The 17,708-nt window shown below is 47.7% G+C and overlaps 7 protein-coding genes across 7 annotated transcripts; 3 read left to right on the forward strand and 4 right to left on the reverse strand.

Annotated features, from left to right (window-relative positions):
• Positions 1-292: 292 nt before the first annotated feature.
• Positions 293-1,856, forward strand: BHQ10_009774 (uncharacterized protein; the record flags this gene model as incomplete). Its single annotated transcript, XM_040882725.1, has 3 exons — positions 293-416; positions 483-570; positions 623-1,856. 3 exons carry the CDS (start codon positions 293-295, stop codon positions 1,854-1,856), a joined length of 1,446 nt encoding a protein of 481 aa, XP_040738276.1.
• A 110-nt stretch (positions 1,857-1,966) lies between these two features.
• On the reverse strand, positions 1,967-2,947 carry BHQ10_009775 (uncharacterized protein; the record flags this gene model as incomplete). Its single annotated transcript, XM_040882726.1, has 1 exon — positions 1,967-2,947. One exon carries the CDS (start codon positions 2,945-2,947, stop codon positions 1,967-1,969), a length of 981 nt encoding a protein of 326 aa, XP_040738277.1.
• Positions 2,948-3,325: 378 nt separating this feature from the next.
• Positions 3,326-7,002, reverse strand: BHQ10_009776 (uncharacterized protein; the record flags this gene model as incomplete). Its single annotated transcript, XM_040882727.1, has 4 exons — positions 3,326-4,386; positions 4,436-6,568; positions 6,624-6,864; positions 6,916-7,002. 4 exons carry the CDS (start codon positions 7,000-7,002, stop codon positions 3,326-3,328), a joined length of 3,522 nt encoding a protein of 1,173 aa, XP_040738278.1.
• A 370-nt stretch (positions 7,003-7,372) lies between these two features.
• Positions 7,373-8,457, forward strand: BHQ10_009777 (uncharacterized protein; the record flags this gene model as incomplete). The annotated part of the gene is made up of 3 exons (XM_040882728.1): positions 7,373-7,504; positions 7,570-7,669; positions 7,727-8,457. 3 exons carry the CDS (start codon positions 7,373-7,375, stop codon positions 8,455-8,457), a joined length of 963 nt encoding a protein of 320 aa, XP_040738279.1.
• Positions 8,458-8,676: 219 nt separating this feature from the next.
• Positions 8,677-10,245, reverse strand: BHQ10_009778 (uncharacterized protein; the record flags this gene model as incomplete). The annotated part of the gene is made up of 4 exons (XM_040882729.1): positions 8,677-8,815; positions 8,873-8,935; positions 8,989-9,694; positions 9,750-10,245. The coding sequence occupies 4 exons, from the start codon at positions 10,243-10,245 to the stop codon at positions 8,677-8,679; spliced, it is 1,404 nt and encodes a 467-aa protein (XP_040738280.1).
• A 1,062-nt stretch (positions 10,246-11,307) lies between these two features.
• Positions 11,308-12,435, forward strand: BHQ10_009779 (uncharacterized protein; the record flags this gene model as incomplete). Its single annotated transcript, XM_040882730.1, has 1 exon — positions 11,308-12,435. The coding sequence occupies one exon, from the start codon at positions 11,308-11,310 to the stop codon at positions 12,433-12,435; it is 1,128 nt and encodes a 375-aa protein (XP_040738281.1).
• Positions 12,436-12,551: 116 nt separating this feature from the next.
• Positions 12,552-14,684, reverse strand: BHQ10_009780 (uncharacterized protein; the record flags this gene model as incomplete). Its single annotated transcript, XM_040882732.1, has 1 exon — positions 12,552-14,684. One exon carries the CDS (start codon positions 14,682-14,684, stop codon positions 12,552-12,554), a length of 2,133 nt encoding a protein of 710 aa, XP_040738282.1.
• Positions 14,685-17,708: the final 3,024 nt, after the last annotated feature.

The following is a 17,708-nucleotide window of genomic DNA, read 5'->3' on the forward strand; positions in this document are numbered from 1 at the left end:
TCGAGTGTTTACACTTCGGATAGAGAGATGGAGGATCTCGGCCAATGACGTGGGTCGACTGAACGACCGCGATATACGCTAACCTCTATGAGGATTAGTTCAATATGACCTTAAGGTGAAGCCAAAGAAATAATTACGACACCGTCCATAGCCGCAACTTGAACAAAGCTTCCAACAACACCACGATACCCTTGCCCTCATCGCCAATTCTGAACTACAGGTCAGCTTGGCAACGCGACATGAAAACATCTTGATCAATATAGAACGGCGGGAAGCCYGAGCTACAGGCAAAATGGCCTCCTCAACCAACCGATCGTTTGAATACTTGGAGCAGCTGCCTGGCTTGACTTTTCAGAAGCTGTATCAGCAGCCTTCTACGGCTCTTGCAATCTTCCGACGCATGCTTCCCGACCTTGGTGCGTTGAAACAATCTGTCTGGTTTGCAGTTTTCCAATTCTCGTTTTCTAATTAAAGGAATTTAGCAAAATGTCTTGTGATGGCGCTGCTCTACATGCGAGACCCTCTTCCTGCTGCAGATCTCGAACTATGGATCAAAGCAGAAAGCAAGAAGTGAGTCCAGGATATTCCAAACAAGAAATGAAAGTGAGCTAACGTAATGAAGAGAGCGGGACCATGCTATATCCATCCTTGGAAGACTGCACATCATGACGAATACGATGACCTCGAATCAAGTCCGAGCGTACATGGTGACAAATCCTTTCGCTTCATCTTTACGACAAGCCCTTACCGGTGCCGAAAACTCCCAGTCTTTTGGTGTGCCTTGCTCGAGGCCCGATCCGAATGCTGTGTCGATCGCAGATCTAGATGAATATGCACGGAGGCAGTGGGAAGGTGTTCTGGGATACATGGTTGGAACTAGTGGGCCTGGTGTTCGCGAAACTGTTAACCTCAGTCGAGGTGTCAAACAACTCTTACAGGCCGGCCATCTGGTTGAAATTCACCATGGACGAGTCGATATTACACAAGATGGTTTCGCCTTCGTGCTGCAAGATATCAACACTCAAGTCTGGCAAATCATCATCCTGTATGTTGAGAGCGCCAAAGCATTACAGGTCAATGATGTGGAGGTACTTTCTTTCATATTCCTTTTGAGTAGCCTTGAGCTTGGGCAGTCATATGAAAAGAGACATCTCACACCAGACCAGCTACGCGCTTTGGCAGATTTGACGGATTTTGGCATTGTATACCAGCACTCGCCAGCAACTGAAGCCGACCGATTCTACCCTACACGCTTAGCAACTACACTTACTTCTGACTCGAGTGCTCTTAGCAACACGATGTCCAGCTCTCTCTCAGCACAAACGAACGCTGCTACGGGTGAACCAGGGTCCGGATTCATCATCATCGAGACAAACTATCGTCTTTACGCATACACATCATCTCCTCTTCAGATATCTCTCATTGCACTATTCACAACGCTCAAGTACCGGTTTCCAAACCTCGTTACTGGTAAAATCACACGACAATCCATCCGTCGTGCGGTAGAAATGGGTATCACCGCCGACCAAATCATCTCGTATCTATCTACTCATGCACATCCTCAAATGCGAAGGGAAGGTGCTGTCAAATCCACCTCAAATACAGCTGGAATACCGCGGTCAGTGCTACCGCCCACAGTAGTCGATCAAATCCGACTTTGGCAACTAGAGAGAGACCGCATCAAAGCTACTCCCGGTTTCTTGTTCAAAGAGTTTGCCTCCCTCGCAGAATACGAGGGGCCTTGCCGTTATGCCGAGGAGATTGGAGTATTGGTCTGGAAGTCAGACCGTAAACGCATGTTTTTTGTGACTCGGCATGAACAAATAGTTTCTTACCTGAAAAGTCGAAGTGCTTAAGGTCAAGTTTCGATGAATTGAATCTTTACTTTCACAAACAAGACCGAAGTTTCTATTTATCTTCGAAGTACAGACTACCTAGATATTATAACTAAAAGATTTATCAACAATCAATACACCCTAATTTCTCCCTTCGCAACCTTGACTGAGCTACCACTCAGTTCAACCGACTCAATCCCTTCCCGGTTCGACTTCAGACTGACGCGAAGACCAATATCACTTCTCCGTCCCATCTCCACGCCCTGCACAACGTAGAAGCTACGATGGAGCTGGTCATCAGCACCAGCACCATCCCTCAAAACAAGAAGCGCGGCTAAACCGCTCGCCGCACTACCCGTAGCCGGGTCCTCTTCCGATTGTAGGAACATTCTCGTCCTAATGACTTTTTTGCCGGTGACTTCATCCATAACGTCTCTGACATAAAAGTAAAGAACAACGAGACCGTGTCCTCCCCAGCCTTCATCTAGATACCCGCCCTGAGAAACATCAACAGCAGGCACCGACTCCCCCCCAGCCGCAGGACCAACGGCAGCCAACGCCTCAAGACTCGGTAACTCAACATGAATTTGAGTCATGCCATTCACAATCGACACAATCGGGAACCCTGCTTCCTCTCTTGCCGTCGAACCGACAAATGGCTTGACGGTAGGATGCAGTCTCAACAACTCCTGAACGGGGAATCTCTTCTGATGTATCCTCACATCATGTGGAATCAACGCCGCAGCTTCATCTCCCGAAGGTCTTAGAGAAATCGGGATCGGTCCAGCTTTCGTTAGGAGTGTGGTAACATCACCCTTATCAGGGGATAGGTACAGAGCCCACGACGCAGCACCGATAGTCGGGTGGCCCGCGAAGGGCAATTCTCTATCAGTAGTGAAAATATCAATTCTCTGCTGCGTAGGTGTTTGAGGGTCAACAGGGTGCACAAATATGGTTTCAGAGTAATTGAACTCCTTAGCAATTTCTTGTTTCTGGGTTTGGGCTAGGGCTGTGGGGTTTGGTAGGAAAACAACTCCTAGAGGATTGCCGGAGAAGATGGATTTTGTGAAGACGTCGAGGGTGACGTAGGGTATTGTTTGGGGTGAAGCCATTTTGAAGGCTTGATTAGTCTGGTGGACAAGCTTTGAGGTTTCAGTTTATATTCTTGTGATGATAGAATTCAGATGGTTGTCATCGGAAGCTGTGGATTTTATAGTTGGTTGGATCCGCAGATTTGTCATAAGGCGCGACCTGACGACTTCGAAATGACTCACAATTTCTGTCAACATTTTCTATCAATCCCGATTCTTTATGTATTACACTACTGTACCTAGGTAGTCTCGCTATAATGAGGCGCATTGTTCGTCATTGAAACGAGCCATAGGAGATCTTATTGTCAATCTCTCCGTCCGAACGAGGACATGATCAAATATGGATCATCAATCATTAGTGAATATATCTAGGTATCATACATATAAAAATAGACAGCATCACTCTGAGTCGCTTTCAACCACAAAGCCAGCTCGCGCCCGTCGACGATTACCCGCAACTGGGCCGTCTTCCTCTGAATCGCTATTATGCGTTGCTGGAACAGCAGTTGACTTTTGCTGCTCATATTCCTTATCAAGGTCCCATCCCCCCTGTTCTACTGAGGTGGCAGGGGTATCGTCTTCATCAACACCCTGGCTTGTCGCCACTCCCCTTGAACCGAGATCCCCATTGACCCCAGTCATCAAGACCTCGTCATCCTCATCATCGTCACTCATCTCGAACCCGCCGACAGTGATTCGACGCTTTTTCTGGCCTTCACTATCTGTATCTTTGTCACTTTGGTCATCATCCATACTGCGTCTCTTACGACGGGCGGTCTTCTTCTTTTTCGATTGCGCATTGGAGGCATCCTCTTCTAGCGCCTTATTGATCAGTGCTTCCCGAACGCGTTGATCTTGAGCTTTTCGAACAGCTTCTTCACGCTCGAAGAATTCTTTGTCCGCTTCCTCATCTGAATCATCGTCGCTGTCGTGCACAAACAAATCACTCTTTATCTTTGCCTGCCTAGCTCGCGCATTCTCTTCGCGCATGCGACGACGCTCCTCGAGAGTGGCATCATCTAAAGGCTCATTGTCGTTATCATCGCGCTTGTTGCGCTTCTTACGCTTTTCCTTTAGCTCCTTGAGTGCGTCAGATTTGGATCGAATGTTTGGAGGGAAAAGCGGCCCGTCAGGAATTACATCCTCGCCCTCCGACTCAGAGCCGAAATCCACATCTAATGTTGTTTGGTGGGTTTCTTTAGGTTCCGCCGTAGGTATGCGTCGAATCTGTTCTCGGGGGTCGATACCATCAATCTCTGTAACAGGATTCTCAAGTCCCTTTTCGATGACTGAAACGACGGCAGAGAGGGTCTCCGAGTCTAGTGACGAGGGCACTACCCAGGAAGATCCCATTACATCCTCTGATCCCAACCTTTCCAGCCCGACTAAGTTCAGTAGCAGCCGTAGTCGTCCATTTCTGAATGTGGCTGCTCGAATCGCATCATCACTAGGCTTAATTTCTATCAAATTGTCAGTACACTTTTCCTAGCAACAGTCGATGCAACAAACCTATGAGTGGGCTGGGACGCAAAGATATTGCCTCCTCATCTGACTCGGCCTGTCGCATTATCTCTTGGGCTTCCCAAGAACTGCGTTCGTTGGCGGCTAACCGCAAAGCTTCACTGAGCCATTTAACCAAATCGGCTCGGCCATCCATGATGAGTGCAGCCACCACTACATTCAGCTTTTCATCCCTAGTTGTGCCTGCACGAGGATGGACTTCAAGTTGAGCAGGCGCTCGCGTACCGCCGATAGATATAGTTTGTCTTTCATAGCCATATTCTAGGAAAAACAATGTGGCGTTGATCTTGCTGAAAAGTAACTCTGTGAATAGTGCAGGACGCTCATTAAGTTTTTTTATCATCCTTCTGGTAAGGTGTTTGACAAACTCTTCCCAGTCTTGGAATATCGGCTTKGAAGAATCTAGCGCTCCCGGTCCTTTGATCATGCGGTAGAAAAGATTCAAAATGTCGAGACGGTAGAGAATTATACTCAACTCTTGCTTGAAAGCAACTCGATAAAAGAAGCGATGCGCCCGCTTCAGTTGCTCATCACTCAGGTCCCGATAATACGTGGTAAATGAAACAAACGTATCAACGCTCTTCTGGGAGCAAAATCTCGCCGCGAAACGATTAAAGTCAAACTTGCGCTCCTTGGCAACACGAGCAGCATCGGCGAGCTCTTCTGCCTCTGAATCACCATTCTCTTCATTTTCAGCATCTTGGCCAGCAGTCGCTGCCTTTTTTGCTCTTGATCTCCGCTTCGACCGCACTTGCATGTCTACATTCTCTTTGGAGTAGTTTTCAAGCATCCTTAAGAAGACATGAGAAAGCTCGGTACACGCATCCAGATAAGTAAATCCTTGATCCTTGTAGCCTCTCACAATAGCAATAATTCTGTCGTGTGTAGTCTCCTCGTAGAAAATACGATTTAGGATATTCTCTGCAATCTCGTGATCTTCTTCGAACGGAGATGCGGACATCTCTTGAATTGTCAGCAGAATCTGTGTGAAGCAGCGCATATTTGCATTAAGATCTTGCCAATCGTTATGATCAAAACTATATTGCATTGCGCGGTTGAGAAAGACAAAAGTCTCCTGGTTGAGTACACTTGCTACCAAGGAGAAATTGTCCGATTCGGCCTCTTTAGTTGTTCCTTTGTTTCGCTCATTTTGCTTTTTATGGTATTTGCGTCGTTCACGTTCGGCATGAAGGAACCAGGCTACCAAATAGAGAAATTGCCGAGTGTTGATTTCTGTAACTCTATCAGCCTCCCGCTCAATAGCCTTTCTGACGTGTGTGAAAAGCGGGTTGAAGCCTGTATCTAGGAACTCCTCGACAAATAGGCGGAGATTTTTGGTTGCAGTGGATGTAAGATGCGTGGTCGAGGAAAAGTCACCACTGGCAGCTTCAGGCTGTTGCCGACGGCCATGCTTTGGACGATTCCATTTCTTCGTTTGATCCATTTTGTTGAACGCAATTTGGCCGTCTTTGAGAATGTCTTGTCCAGATACAGTCGAGACTTTAGCATCGTCTCTTTTTACCCAAATCATAGTTCCAAAGCGTCCATGCCGAGTGGGTGCATTTTTGGCATATTCTCTATTGACACCATTTTCCTTTTGTAAAAGATCACTCAGCTCGTCATTACGCTTCTTCTGGCGTTCAGTGTCGTCCATGAACAACTTCTGCACATCCACACCCTTGACGAGATGAAATAGAGTCTCTAGAAGCACGACGTCCTGGAAGTTGAAATCCTCGTTGATGTTGGCGCACATTGTGAGTAAAAGGGCAAAAACATTCTGCTGCTGGAACGCATTGATGGTTGCAGATCGTGACGTCTCATCCTCATCGGCGTCGGTAAGTAGTCCCTTCGGCGCGGTGATCATAGTGACATTTCGCAATAAATATAACATCAGTTTCAAGATGCCATCGTCCCTGCTAGTCCGCTCTGATTTCGGCATTGTCAAGCTAGGCAAGCCAACCTGGAGAATGGCGCGTAGAGTGTCACGACCAGCATGTTGATCTAGTATTCCTCGTTTGTATTGAACTTGAGCTTGCTGCAGGTATGGGGTATGTCGATGGTGATTAACGGTCATCTGGCCATGAATCTCTACTGGCCATGTTAATGGGACCAGCAATTCCACTAAACATCATTAGCCTCCTGCAGATTCGTGAAGCGGGGATATTGGTTGTCATACAGCATGCCAACGCAACACGAGTCAAATGTTTCTTCTTATATCCTTCACTTGTAAACCACAAGCCCAGGATCGGCAACAAATCGCCATTAACGATGTTCGCTTCTCCCAGACATCGCGCAACGTCGAGTCGATTCGTTTTGTCGTCGTATAATTTTAGCCATTTCCTGATATCGCGTAAACATGCCAATGCGTCATCTCCGAGGTTGTATTTCGATCCATCTTCGCCGTTGAAGCCTCCGAGCTATGGGATTGTCAGCATTGAATTCAAATTGCCGGGTATTTGAAGACTTACAGCAGTCACAAGACTATACACATGCGCGCGCACTTCGGGGTCCACGACCTGGACATCACGCCCAACGGCGACGGCATCGAGTTCCATGGTGAGCTCGCAATATAATCACTCGACCATCACTGCATCAACTCGATATCGATATCCAAGATGTTGGTCGCCTACTATCTTCGATGCGGAGAGGTGCCAAAAACAGATACTAGCTTGAGAAAGTCGACAGCCAATTAAACGCGGGTGAGACGCGTCGACGCGTTTTTGGTTAGATTGATGGAGTTTGGATCACATGTCGGCACGGAGTCCGGCGAAAGCATTAATGCGCTTATCCGACGATAGCCGATGACGTCGGGTAAATGGTCGGACTGTCGGCGTTATCTCTCATTCGCATACAACTTATTACACTCTCTGTTTGTTCTGGGTTGCTGTTATAGGTGTTTAAAATTTTTCCAGCACAGCTACAGCCATGCTGTTCACAGCCATTCGACATGGTGCTCGTCGCCAGGCGCTCAATGCCACTCGCTCTTTCAGTTCATCAACAAACAAACTCGCTGCTGCCGAGGTTAAGAAGCTTGGTGTCATTGGAGCAGGGCAAATGGTGAGTTAATACACAATACATTGCGCGCATAATCCGAGGACAAGAATATGATCTGACAATTCAAGGGCCTTGGTATTGCTTTAGTAGCCGCTCAGAAGGCAGAGGTTCCTGTTGTCTTGATCGACAATTCAGAGGCTGGTTTACAGAAGGGTCTCAAATTCGCGGGTAGGCCAATACCTCTCCAACATTTTCAAATCAACACTGACACATCATTTTTCACAGATAAACTCCTCGAAAAAGACATCGCCAAAGAACGCATCACTCGCGAGACCGCAGATCTCGTCCGCAGCCGCCTCACTCCCAGCACCAAGCTCTCCGACCTCTCCGATGTCGACTTCGTAATTGAGGCCGTCCCCGAAATCCTCGACCTCAAGACCTCCATCTTTTCGCAGCTTGCCCAAATAGCGCCCAAACATGCCATCCTCGCCACAAACACATCATCGATACCCATCACCAAAATCGCCGCAGCAACAACCAAAGATGCCACAGACCTCCAAGCTCCATCCCGTGTCGTATCTACGCACTTCATGAACCCGGTCCCAGTCCAAAAGGGCGTCGAAATCATCTCTGGGCTGCAGACATCCCCCCAGACTCTCGAAACGGCACTCGAATTCGTTAAGCGTATGGGCAAAATCCCCGCCGTCTCTGCCGACACACCTGGCTTCCTTGCCAATCGCATCCTTATGCCATACATCAACGAAGCCATTATCTGCTTGGAAACCGGCGTGGGCCACAAAGAGGATATCGATAGTATCATGAAGTACGGCACAAATGTGCCTATGGGTCCATTGACGCTCGCTGATTTTATTGGTCTTGATACTTGTCTTGCTATTATGAATGTCCTTCATACTGAGACGGGAGATAGCAAGTACCGCCCGTCCGTGCTATTGAAGAAGATGGTCGATGCGGGTTGGTTGGGTAAGAAGAGCGGTAAAGGATTTTATGATTATTGACGTCGTTCATGATGGAATGGCATCTGATGTTATGTGAAATAGAAGCGCTGTAAATGAGTCTCTATCAAATCGATGTACGAGGCATGGCAGTCAAGAAAGCGATAAAACTTTTCATGTACATTTTTTCAACTCAGGGTATCATATGTAAACAATTTCCCATTTCCCGATAGACATAGTCCAAAACGCCGTATTTATGTAGGAGCTTGTTATGTTGTGGTGTCAAACAGCTCCTGAAAACCGCCTCCCAGCCCATGCAGATCCGTATTCAAGGTATTCCTGCCTTGTTATCGCGACAGTTGCTAATTCTTGTCGATCCGTCGCCATACGTGACGCTCCCTGCCATGTTGAGCGAATAGGACTATGCGGCCAGAGTCAGCTCAGTAAATGGATTGGGTGGTCGTATACATTGACTTACTCATTTGGCCGTTTCACACGGACAACACATTCAGCTGATGCCATCTGTCGGATTTCCATTTCTCTATGAGAGATCAGTTAAGATAATATGGCGCAGAGGGGAGCTAAGGATCTTACAGTCTGTCTATGAATCCAGGGATGAGTGCATTGCCGCCAACGACCAGAATATTGGCTAGAAATGCCGGGTGAAGACCAGTCGGCAGCACAGACAAACTCTCCAGAACGATCTCGGGAATACCAGCCTGCCTCATGCCAATATCCGAAGGATTGAACAGTATCTCCGGAACAGTGAATCTTTCATTCCCAAGGACGAGAAAGTCCTCGGTGACAAGATCCCCGGATCCAGACATCAGACTCTTGCGCTTCTTTGCATTGATCAACGGATCATGTGAGCGCACAAACCCCTTTTTGTTCGCCGTTGGGTCTGGGAGTACATAATCCACCACGATACCTTCGGCCGACGCCTGGGATTGTCCTCGCGCCTTTGTCGCTTTCCACACTTGCTCCATGTCGGCTTTGAAATCACTAGACACATAGCATACAGCTTCCTTAACGTCGTTCATGATATGTGTTTCGTCGACCATGTTGTATTGACGCATCGAGACCATTTCCTTGATGTAGTTGGTGAGATGTTTGCCTCCTAAGTCGAGTCTTCGAATAGCTCGTTGAAGCGGTTGGCCTTTGTATACGGGTGTAACGATTGTGTGAGAATATCCAGAGTCGATGACCAGTAGGCATTCCGCTGGTAAGACTCCTGCTGCTGAGCTATCCGTAGGATCGCCAAATATAGCATGTATATCGTTCCAGGCATTCAGCGTGGGTCCTACGGAGCGACGCACTGTCAGCTTGAGTCGTACTAATATGGGTGTTCTACTAACCAACAACTCTCGCATAACCACCGAATCCCCATTCCTCCATCACCATCTCATCCGCATTCCTCTGCAAAACCGGCAGCCCATTCGGGGTATCCGCCAGAATCAACGTCGTCTCCGCCGGATCCGCGACGCGTACTTCTTTACTCCGGGCCGTCCTCTCGTCGAAGAATGTCTGCTCCCAAATCTCCTTTTGGGCTTCCCAATTCACTATATAGCCCTTTTCGACGGGTCGGCGAAACACGGCTTCGTTCCAATCGGAGATGTGTGTTGAGAGTTGGGCGCCGACGAAGACGCGGTTGTCGCGAGTTCGTGCGAGTGCGTTGGGGATCGTTACGCATGAGGATAGAGGGTCGTCGGCCTTTTGCGTTTGGAGCGTGGATGGGGCATAGCCTGCTTTGATGGTGTACGCGCCGTTGTCAATGATGAAGGTTTTCTCGGGTAGAGGTTGGACTTTGGGCGCGGCGGCCTGTTTGGCGGGTGCGCGTGGTTTTGTGACCATCTTGATTATGTGTCGGTACGAACAATTCGGGTTCGAGTAGGCATTGCTATAACCGTGTCGGATAGTTGGCTGGTGCTAGAATGGCCGTGACGGAATAAACTTGGCGGCGGAGCGGAATGCAGGATTTAAAGTCCAAGCTTACGAATCTGGAGATTAGGGCAAGCCTTTAGGGCTAGGATCGACCTCATGCAGATGTGCACGTAGGTCGGCATGTTCTAGGTATCGGGTGAGGTTGTAGAGTCCTTGATAGCCTATTCCAGTCACGTGCAACTCTTTTTTAGAAAATGTGTAGCTACTCATGAACATCGATCGAAAATACGCGTAGTTTTGCTGGTGGATATATATATCCGTCAATGTTTCAACGTTGAAGTTTTTGCGGTATATATTTTCACCCAGCGGCAATGATTGGATGGATAATCGTCCACAGGAAAGCTAAGCCTACATCTACGACAGAAAACAGCCTAGACGATAGAGTTGGACTGCCACCATCTCCCCAGGGGTTTGGAATAGAAGCCGCATGAGAGCGTAGTAGGAATATGGAGAACCTATCGTGGTATAATTTTATGTCAGACTCGATATTCCAACGTCATCCGGACGACTACAAGCAAATTCTTTTTCACCGTAACCATAAAAGCTCACCAGAAAGAGACCACGCATTCCCAGCAAAAATAATAAATGTTATAAGTGAACATTGGTAATCGAGCAAAAAAATGCCAAAAAATGATCACAAGATCTCCCCAGCAGGGAGTCGAACCCTGTTCTAGCGCGGGTTGCTGCTATTGCAGTGACAAGCGCCAATCATGACCGGTAGACCACTGAGGGGATTGATGTATGGGGACTGCAAAATATGATCAATCAAGCCAAGAATCAGACAAGCGCAAGCTAAGCCCTGAAGCAGTTTAATCATGTGGGGCTGATACGTATCGCTATCTCAAAAAAAGTGCGGGCTAAAAAGTATGAGCTTGGAGGGGACTTGAACCATAACAATTTAAGATCATATTTTTTTTTTTTCAAGAATCGTACGCCGACACGGAGCGCTGATGCCGTGGCAAACAGAGCGAGATGTCCCAGAAACTCCACAACCTCCTGAACACAGCCCTCGTGCTCTCAGAGCAATTCCAACAAACCCTCGACACGACCCCACCAGCATCACAAAATGCCACACCCCAACACCAGGAACAGATCGCAGACCCCTTGATTATCCTATCTAACAGCACAAAATCGCTCAGGGCGCAAGTCACAAAGCTGTCATTGCTCGCGATAACGGCTCCTTTTACGCCTTCGGCGATATCGACTTGTCTGGTCTCTGTGAATGATTCCGTGATGCCCTCGATGGTTACTGCGGCACTGCTACTGACGCCGGGCGAATACACGAAAGCATTCTCGACGGAGGCCCGTATACTCGTCAAAACGGGGTTGAAGGAATTTGCAGTTTTGGTTCAGGAAATCATTAATGCAGCCGAAAATCTTGACCCTTCCTTCCCATCCAGAAATGACGGATATGCAAAAAGTGCGGAGGACAGAAAGAAGGAACTCGAGAAACAGGAAAAGGATATCCTTACCTCTCAGACGGGACGGGTATGGGATGTCTGCGACACGATCACGACGCTCATCTCGCAAGGTGTCGTGGGGCATGTCGCGAAACGAGTGCAGCAGTGGCATGATCTAGTCAAAGATGCGATTAGCGAATTGGAGGAATGGGACCCGGAGGATGAGGATGATGGCGGATTTGAAGAATTGATGAGTAGCGATGATGACGACGACGACGAAGATGAGAATCAGAGTAGCGAGAACGAAGATGACGAGAAAGATGTTGAAGCTCTCCAGTCGCAGAAAAAGTCTCTGCTTCGCGCGCTCAAACCTATTGCTCAGGTCTACCCGGCTGTAGTCTCGAATCGAGTCAAAAAGGGCGGTCTAACGGCAAATATCCCGCAACAGATCGCGAAACTGGAATTGCTCACGTCTAATTTGCAAAGTATACCGGATCATGTTGATGAGGCTGCCGGTTCGCTTTATGAGCACAACCTGGATGAATGCCAAAAGTATTTGAAGTTGGCCAAGACGACTGCTGAAAGTGCGATTGACATGGTTGTTTTCCCGTGGGGAGGTGAGCAAGAGGATAAATTTACGGTCTGGTCGAGGACGTGGAGAAAAGTCATGGGCGATGTAATTAGTGATGTTCAAAAATGAATATAGAACGCTACCTAATGTATCAAATGATATCGTACAACAAAAACATAACGCTGCGTGTGATGTGTGTACTTCAAMCCCGCCGTAACAACCCCGAATGCAAGCATGCATGCGAACTAAAGAGCATCTGGCTCGACCTCATTCAGTTCATCAGCAGGGATTCTGCCTTTCAACCATTCCAGAACAGCCTCAGTCCCTTTCTGCACGACCTGCCACCGCGGAACGCGGAACCTGTTCCCAGCAACCTCGAATCGTTTCAGGCCTCCGCCACCCTCTCCACCCAGTAGTCCGATCTTCGGTGGTAGGAAATCGATGTTGTTATTACTTATATCTAGTACTTGTAGTCCCTTGACTGCATTGTACTCGAGACTAGAGAGTTGATTATCCGCCGCGAGATATGTAATTAATCGAGGATAATGCTGTCGAGCAAACGGTAGAGATCCGGTAAGACGATTGTTGGATATATCGAGGAACTTCAAAGCAGGTGCTGACAGATTTTCAAATAGGGAATCGATCGCAGCCAGACTGCTTCCATTTAGAGTCAGGCTTTGCAGCTGAGGTAAAGAAACCGACTCTGAGAATAGACTCTCTGCCTTCAACGGATTCTTGGACACATCTAGATCGATCAAAGTGGTTGAAATGAGATTCAGTGCAGGAACAGGGAACATCTGTAGCTTGTTTCGCTGGAGGTAGAGGCATTTAATATCATAAGTTGATAGTAAAGGTCTCAACTCGTCAGCATCTAGTTCCGTCATTTCAGTAGCGGAACGATCAAGGACGCCTCCGGTCTTTACTTTCCAGCGATTCAAATGACTTGGACTTTCTGGTGCCAATGTGAATTCTGTTGCCACGGAACCTTCTTCATCCTCGTCCCCCATTTCACTTCTGGCTCGTGTTGGTGCCCCGTCTTGGTCTGGCCCACTGGCCGCTGCTGGAGGCTTGCAACGATTGCGTAGATCATTCTTGAGTTCTTCCGTATCCATTGTCAAAAATTTTCTCTCTCTCAAAGGGTTATTTGCAACATTGAAAGTAGCTAGGTTGTCCATCAAACCGATACGTTCATCCAATTTGCTAAGGTCATTAGCTGTCAAGTCCACGTGTCTGAGACTTTTCAAGCCAAAGAATCCGTCTGGCAGTGTTGTAATACTATTGCCTTCTGCCGTTATTCTCAAAAGCGACCGACAACCCACCAAAGAAGGGAAAGATTTCAGGCGGTTCGCATCGACTAGCAGAAACTGTAGATTTGGAAGATTAAAACTATCGTCTTCCGATAAGTTATCAAGTGAATTGAACGCAACATTTAGGATCTGCACGCTCTGGAATCCTTCTGCTGTTGACTCAAACAATATACCCTGGAGTTTGTTTCGAGAAGCATTCAGTTCCACTAACGGAAGTTTGCTTAATGCCAACGACGGCAAGGATGTAAGTTCGTTTTCAGCAAGGATCAATGTTTTCAAGCTTCGAAGCTCGGATATAGCATCAGGAAGAAGACTGACTCGATTGCCGTGTAGATCAAGCACTTCCAAATTAGAAAGCTGACATAGACCAGAGAATAACGTTCCGTCTAGATTGTTGTTGGCTAGTTTAAGATCGACCAAGTGCTTAAGCTCTGTAACCACTTCAATATCCTTCATCGTGAACTTATTATTGGATAGATTCAACGAGGTCAACCGCTGTAGCCTCCTGAAGCCTATTGGCAGAGACTGTAGAATGTTACCATGAAGATCCAAAATCTCCAGACCTCCAAATTGATTGCCCTTGCTTTCATCTTCCATGTCAAAATTCTCCGGATCGATATCCGGGAAGGCTTCATCTGGTAAGGTAGCCAACTCGTTATCTGCTGCAATGAACTTGACAAGATCGACATTCTCAAACCAGTCGGAGTTGGCGTTGGGATCGTACTCATACATCTTGAGCACTTCATCCGGCAAAGTACTCAAGCCTAATGCTGCGATGTTCAGTGATCCAGACTTCCTGGCAGTATCTACTCGTTTCTGCAGCACTGCTTTATTACCACCCTTTGGAAGCTGACTAAACGGATCCTGAGTCTCAATGTTGTCCCACGCGTCGAAAGCGGCGGTGCCAGTGCTACTCTTTCTGGCGGCTTTCCGGGCTGCCTTCGCCTTGGCAATGCTCTCACGCAACGCATTGGAGGATTTTGAAACCTTGCGAACTTCTGTGTCCGGATCAATGGTTTGCTCTGAGCCATTTGACGAGTTTTTAGACGTAATGGATGATGGTGAAGTCATGTTTGATGATATATTAGAAGGCGGCTGTCTGGTTTTCTTGACTGTGATCGGAGATGGAGTAATCTCGTCCGGTGTCGGTTTGACAAAAGTAGATGACAATGACAGCCGTGGCTTGGGCTTCGTAACATCTATGCTTCCAGTCAAACGTGCAGGTTTCAAAGGCAGAGTGTCCCCGCGCTTCGAGGGTATGACTCCAATCATCGAACTACGTTTTCCGGGTCCCAGACTTTGTCGTCCGAATGAGTTTACTGAGGATACAGACGAATCTGTAGTCTTTGGCGGAGGAATAGATTCTCGGCTTGACATGGATACAGAGGACATTCTTGATGATGCCCGCCTTGTCGTGGGAGATGGCCTACCGTCTCCATCTTCAATGCCCAAATAATTTGAGGACCTCGAGGGCGATCGCGTTTGGTCATTCAGCCTCGAAGGAGGTCGTAACGGAGGGCCCATTGATGTGTCATGACCGATGTGGAGAGTTCTTCTATTGTGCGGCGATGGAGATGGTGGAACTCGGGATAGTGTTTCGATTGTGCGATCAGAAAGCGACGGAGCCACCGGCGACAATGGATCAGTACGTCCTCTAAGTGTATCCCATGTTTCATTAAACTCTACTGGCGATTCGGCGTCTTCGATAAAGCTGTGAAGCGTTTGAGTCGACTCGCGTCGTCGGAGGTGCTGGCTTGAGATTCTCCGGGTCAATGTTTCTTGTGACGGTCGTCGTAGGCGATGGTGATTCACGCCGGTGTCAGCCTGAAGTCTCTCTCGCGATGGTGACGGTCTGATGGTCTTTATGGTAGCTTGAGTCGGCAATGGAATTCTGGAGACCGGGCGAGGTATGCCGCTTGGGCGACCTGGTGTTTTGCTTTGTTGCATGGTTGCAGGTGTATACTAAGTAAGCTAATTCATGTATTGTAGATCAAGGTACTCATGATAGATATACCGATCGTGTGCCGGGCAAATGCTCTGGAAACTCAGGTCCAGCACGCGCACAACAGGAGCCCCTGTCTGACTTATATTGCTGTTTGCGAGATGATTTCTGGGTGCATACAAGAAAAGCAGAAATAGCAGAGCGCAGTGTATAATGACACACGGCGACGAAAAGAGAAAGTTCCGTTGCAGGCTTTGAATCAATTGTTAAAGAGCTTCAGGAGATTATTTTGAGCAGGGCGGAAAGTTGGATGTCAACAACGGCAAGTGGGCCTCGGGCTTTCAGCAAGGGGATCTCGTCGGTTTACCATCCTATTGGCGTGCCCTCCCCACTCTGTGCTTGGGGATCGGACTGTTTCATTAGTTAACACTGACTATTGACAAAATGTTCGAGAGCTGGGTTTGAGAGTGATATGAAAATGTTGCGGTCTCGAGGTGCTCCTCACTGGACCCACCCGTGCAACATCTGTCGATTCAACTTCCGGTGGTTGACATACAATCTATATAAAGCACTGCTTATGGCCATAGGAGTCAAATTCTGTCTATAGAGACAAGGCGACATCATCGACTTGTATCGACACCGATCACTTAAATAAGTCAGTCAAGACAGGAAGATATATATTTCTGACAGTGTGCACTTAATCATATTCTCCAATCATGGAAATTTTGATCAATAGCACCGTATTTTCAGTTGACAGATCTATTCGGGTGTATCGTATGTAGTATCAGTCAGGGAGTACGGCCCGATCACTTAATGGAAACTGAAGAAAAACAACTTGGGACGTCCAGAGCTAATCTTTTCCATTCCTACGCCTAGTCCTTTATGATCATACATACATCGTCTTTCCGTGGTAGGGTAAGTTGTTTACCTCGACGGTCATGACGGCTGGTATGCAGCGCCGAGAGATCCTGAAAAGGTAGTTATAGGTAAACCAGCAAAGGATGATAGCTGGCTCGCTCGAGTTCATACTGACCGATATACATGGGCTGGTGTTCCTGCCATTTATGTGGCTGTTTCAATTGGCGCGTTTTGCCTCTTGGCCTGCAGATGAGCTGCTGAAAGGTAGCACAGTCGATACTTGGCCCTTCAATCGAGGACGAGTTGGAACTCTTTGCCGCAATTACATTGCAGAATGCTAGAGAGCTTATTAGACCAAATGGTTATGCGCCTTTACAATATGATTGTAGACGTACGAAGCATTGGCTGAAAATAAAAGTCCTCGAGAAGAAACCGACGAACAAGTACCTGTGACTGGGCTTGGTGAAACGTGGTATAGGACTAACTGTGGATCCTGTCATCGAAATCAGTGGCTCGTATAGGACGCCCGCGGKGAAGGAAGCCATCGCTCGTGGCAATAAAGCAAAAGGCCTAGATTTACTTACCCACACGATAGCTTTAGTGAGCTACTGAAGTTGCCTGCTGAACTGCTATACCGTCAAGTCCTGGACTTGTGGATTTGCAAAGAATTATCAAGATTGGAGACTGCAATACAAATGGCTTTGCGGGACTCCTATTGGCGCGAAAGAGCGACGGAATACCTGGTCGAGATGAACGAGAAGTTTAATATACGACTGGTCCCATGCTTGGAGGATTTGATGTATCAAATTCAAGATGAGGTCAACGAATTTCTCCTAGAACACGAAGATCTCGAGAACATGCTCTGACACGAGCTAGATATCGCAGAATGGATTGGATATCGTCGGAGGAGGGGAATGGGATCTCGCTGAAATATAACGCGCCGCAAAGCTGCTGTTCAATATCTCTTCTTAATAAACCTAGTGTCCTTTTCGCAGCCGTAGGGGCCGCTATTCATACACAAAATCTATCGTAGCGAGATGTGGCCGAGCAATGACAACCTGTCCGAGTCTGATGACCGTATAGCCATTAGGGCTAGCTCCATATGTATATTTTCATGAATCAACAAACTGCCAGGCCTCTCTCCGCCCGGCCACAGCTTGCGGCGAAAGATCGTATATGTGACTGGTGGCCCCCATGACTGCTGACGTAAAATCCGGAAAATGACCTTTATTCTTCCTAAGACGGGGGATTCTTAGGATTACAACTGTAACATGGCCAATTGCTACCACCAATGG

The sequence above is a fragment of the Talaromyces amestolkiae genome (genome assembly GCF_001896365.1).
Source record: "Talaromyces amestolkiae strain CIB chromosome Unknown scaffold26.1, whole genome shotgun sequence".
Classification (NCBI taxonomy): Eukaryota; Fungi; Ascomycota; class Eurotiomycetes; order Eurotiales; family Trichocomaceae; genus Talaromyces; species Talaromyces amestolkiae.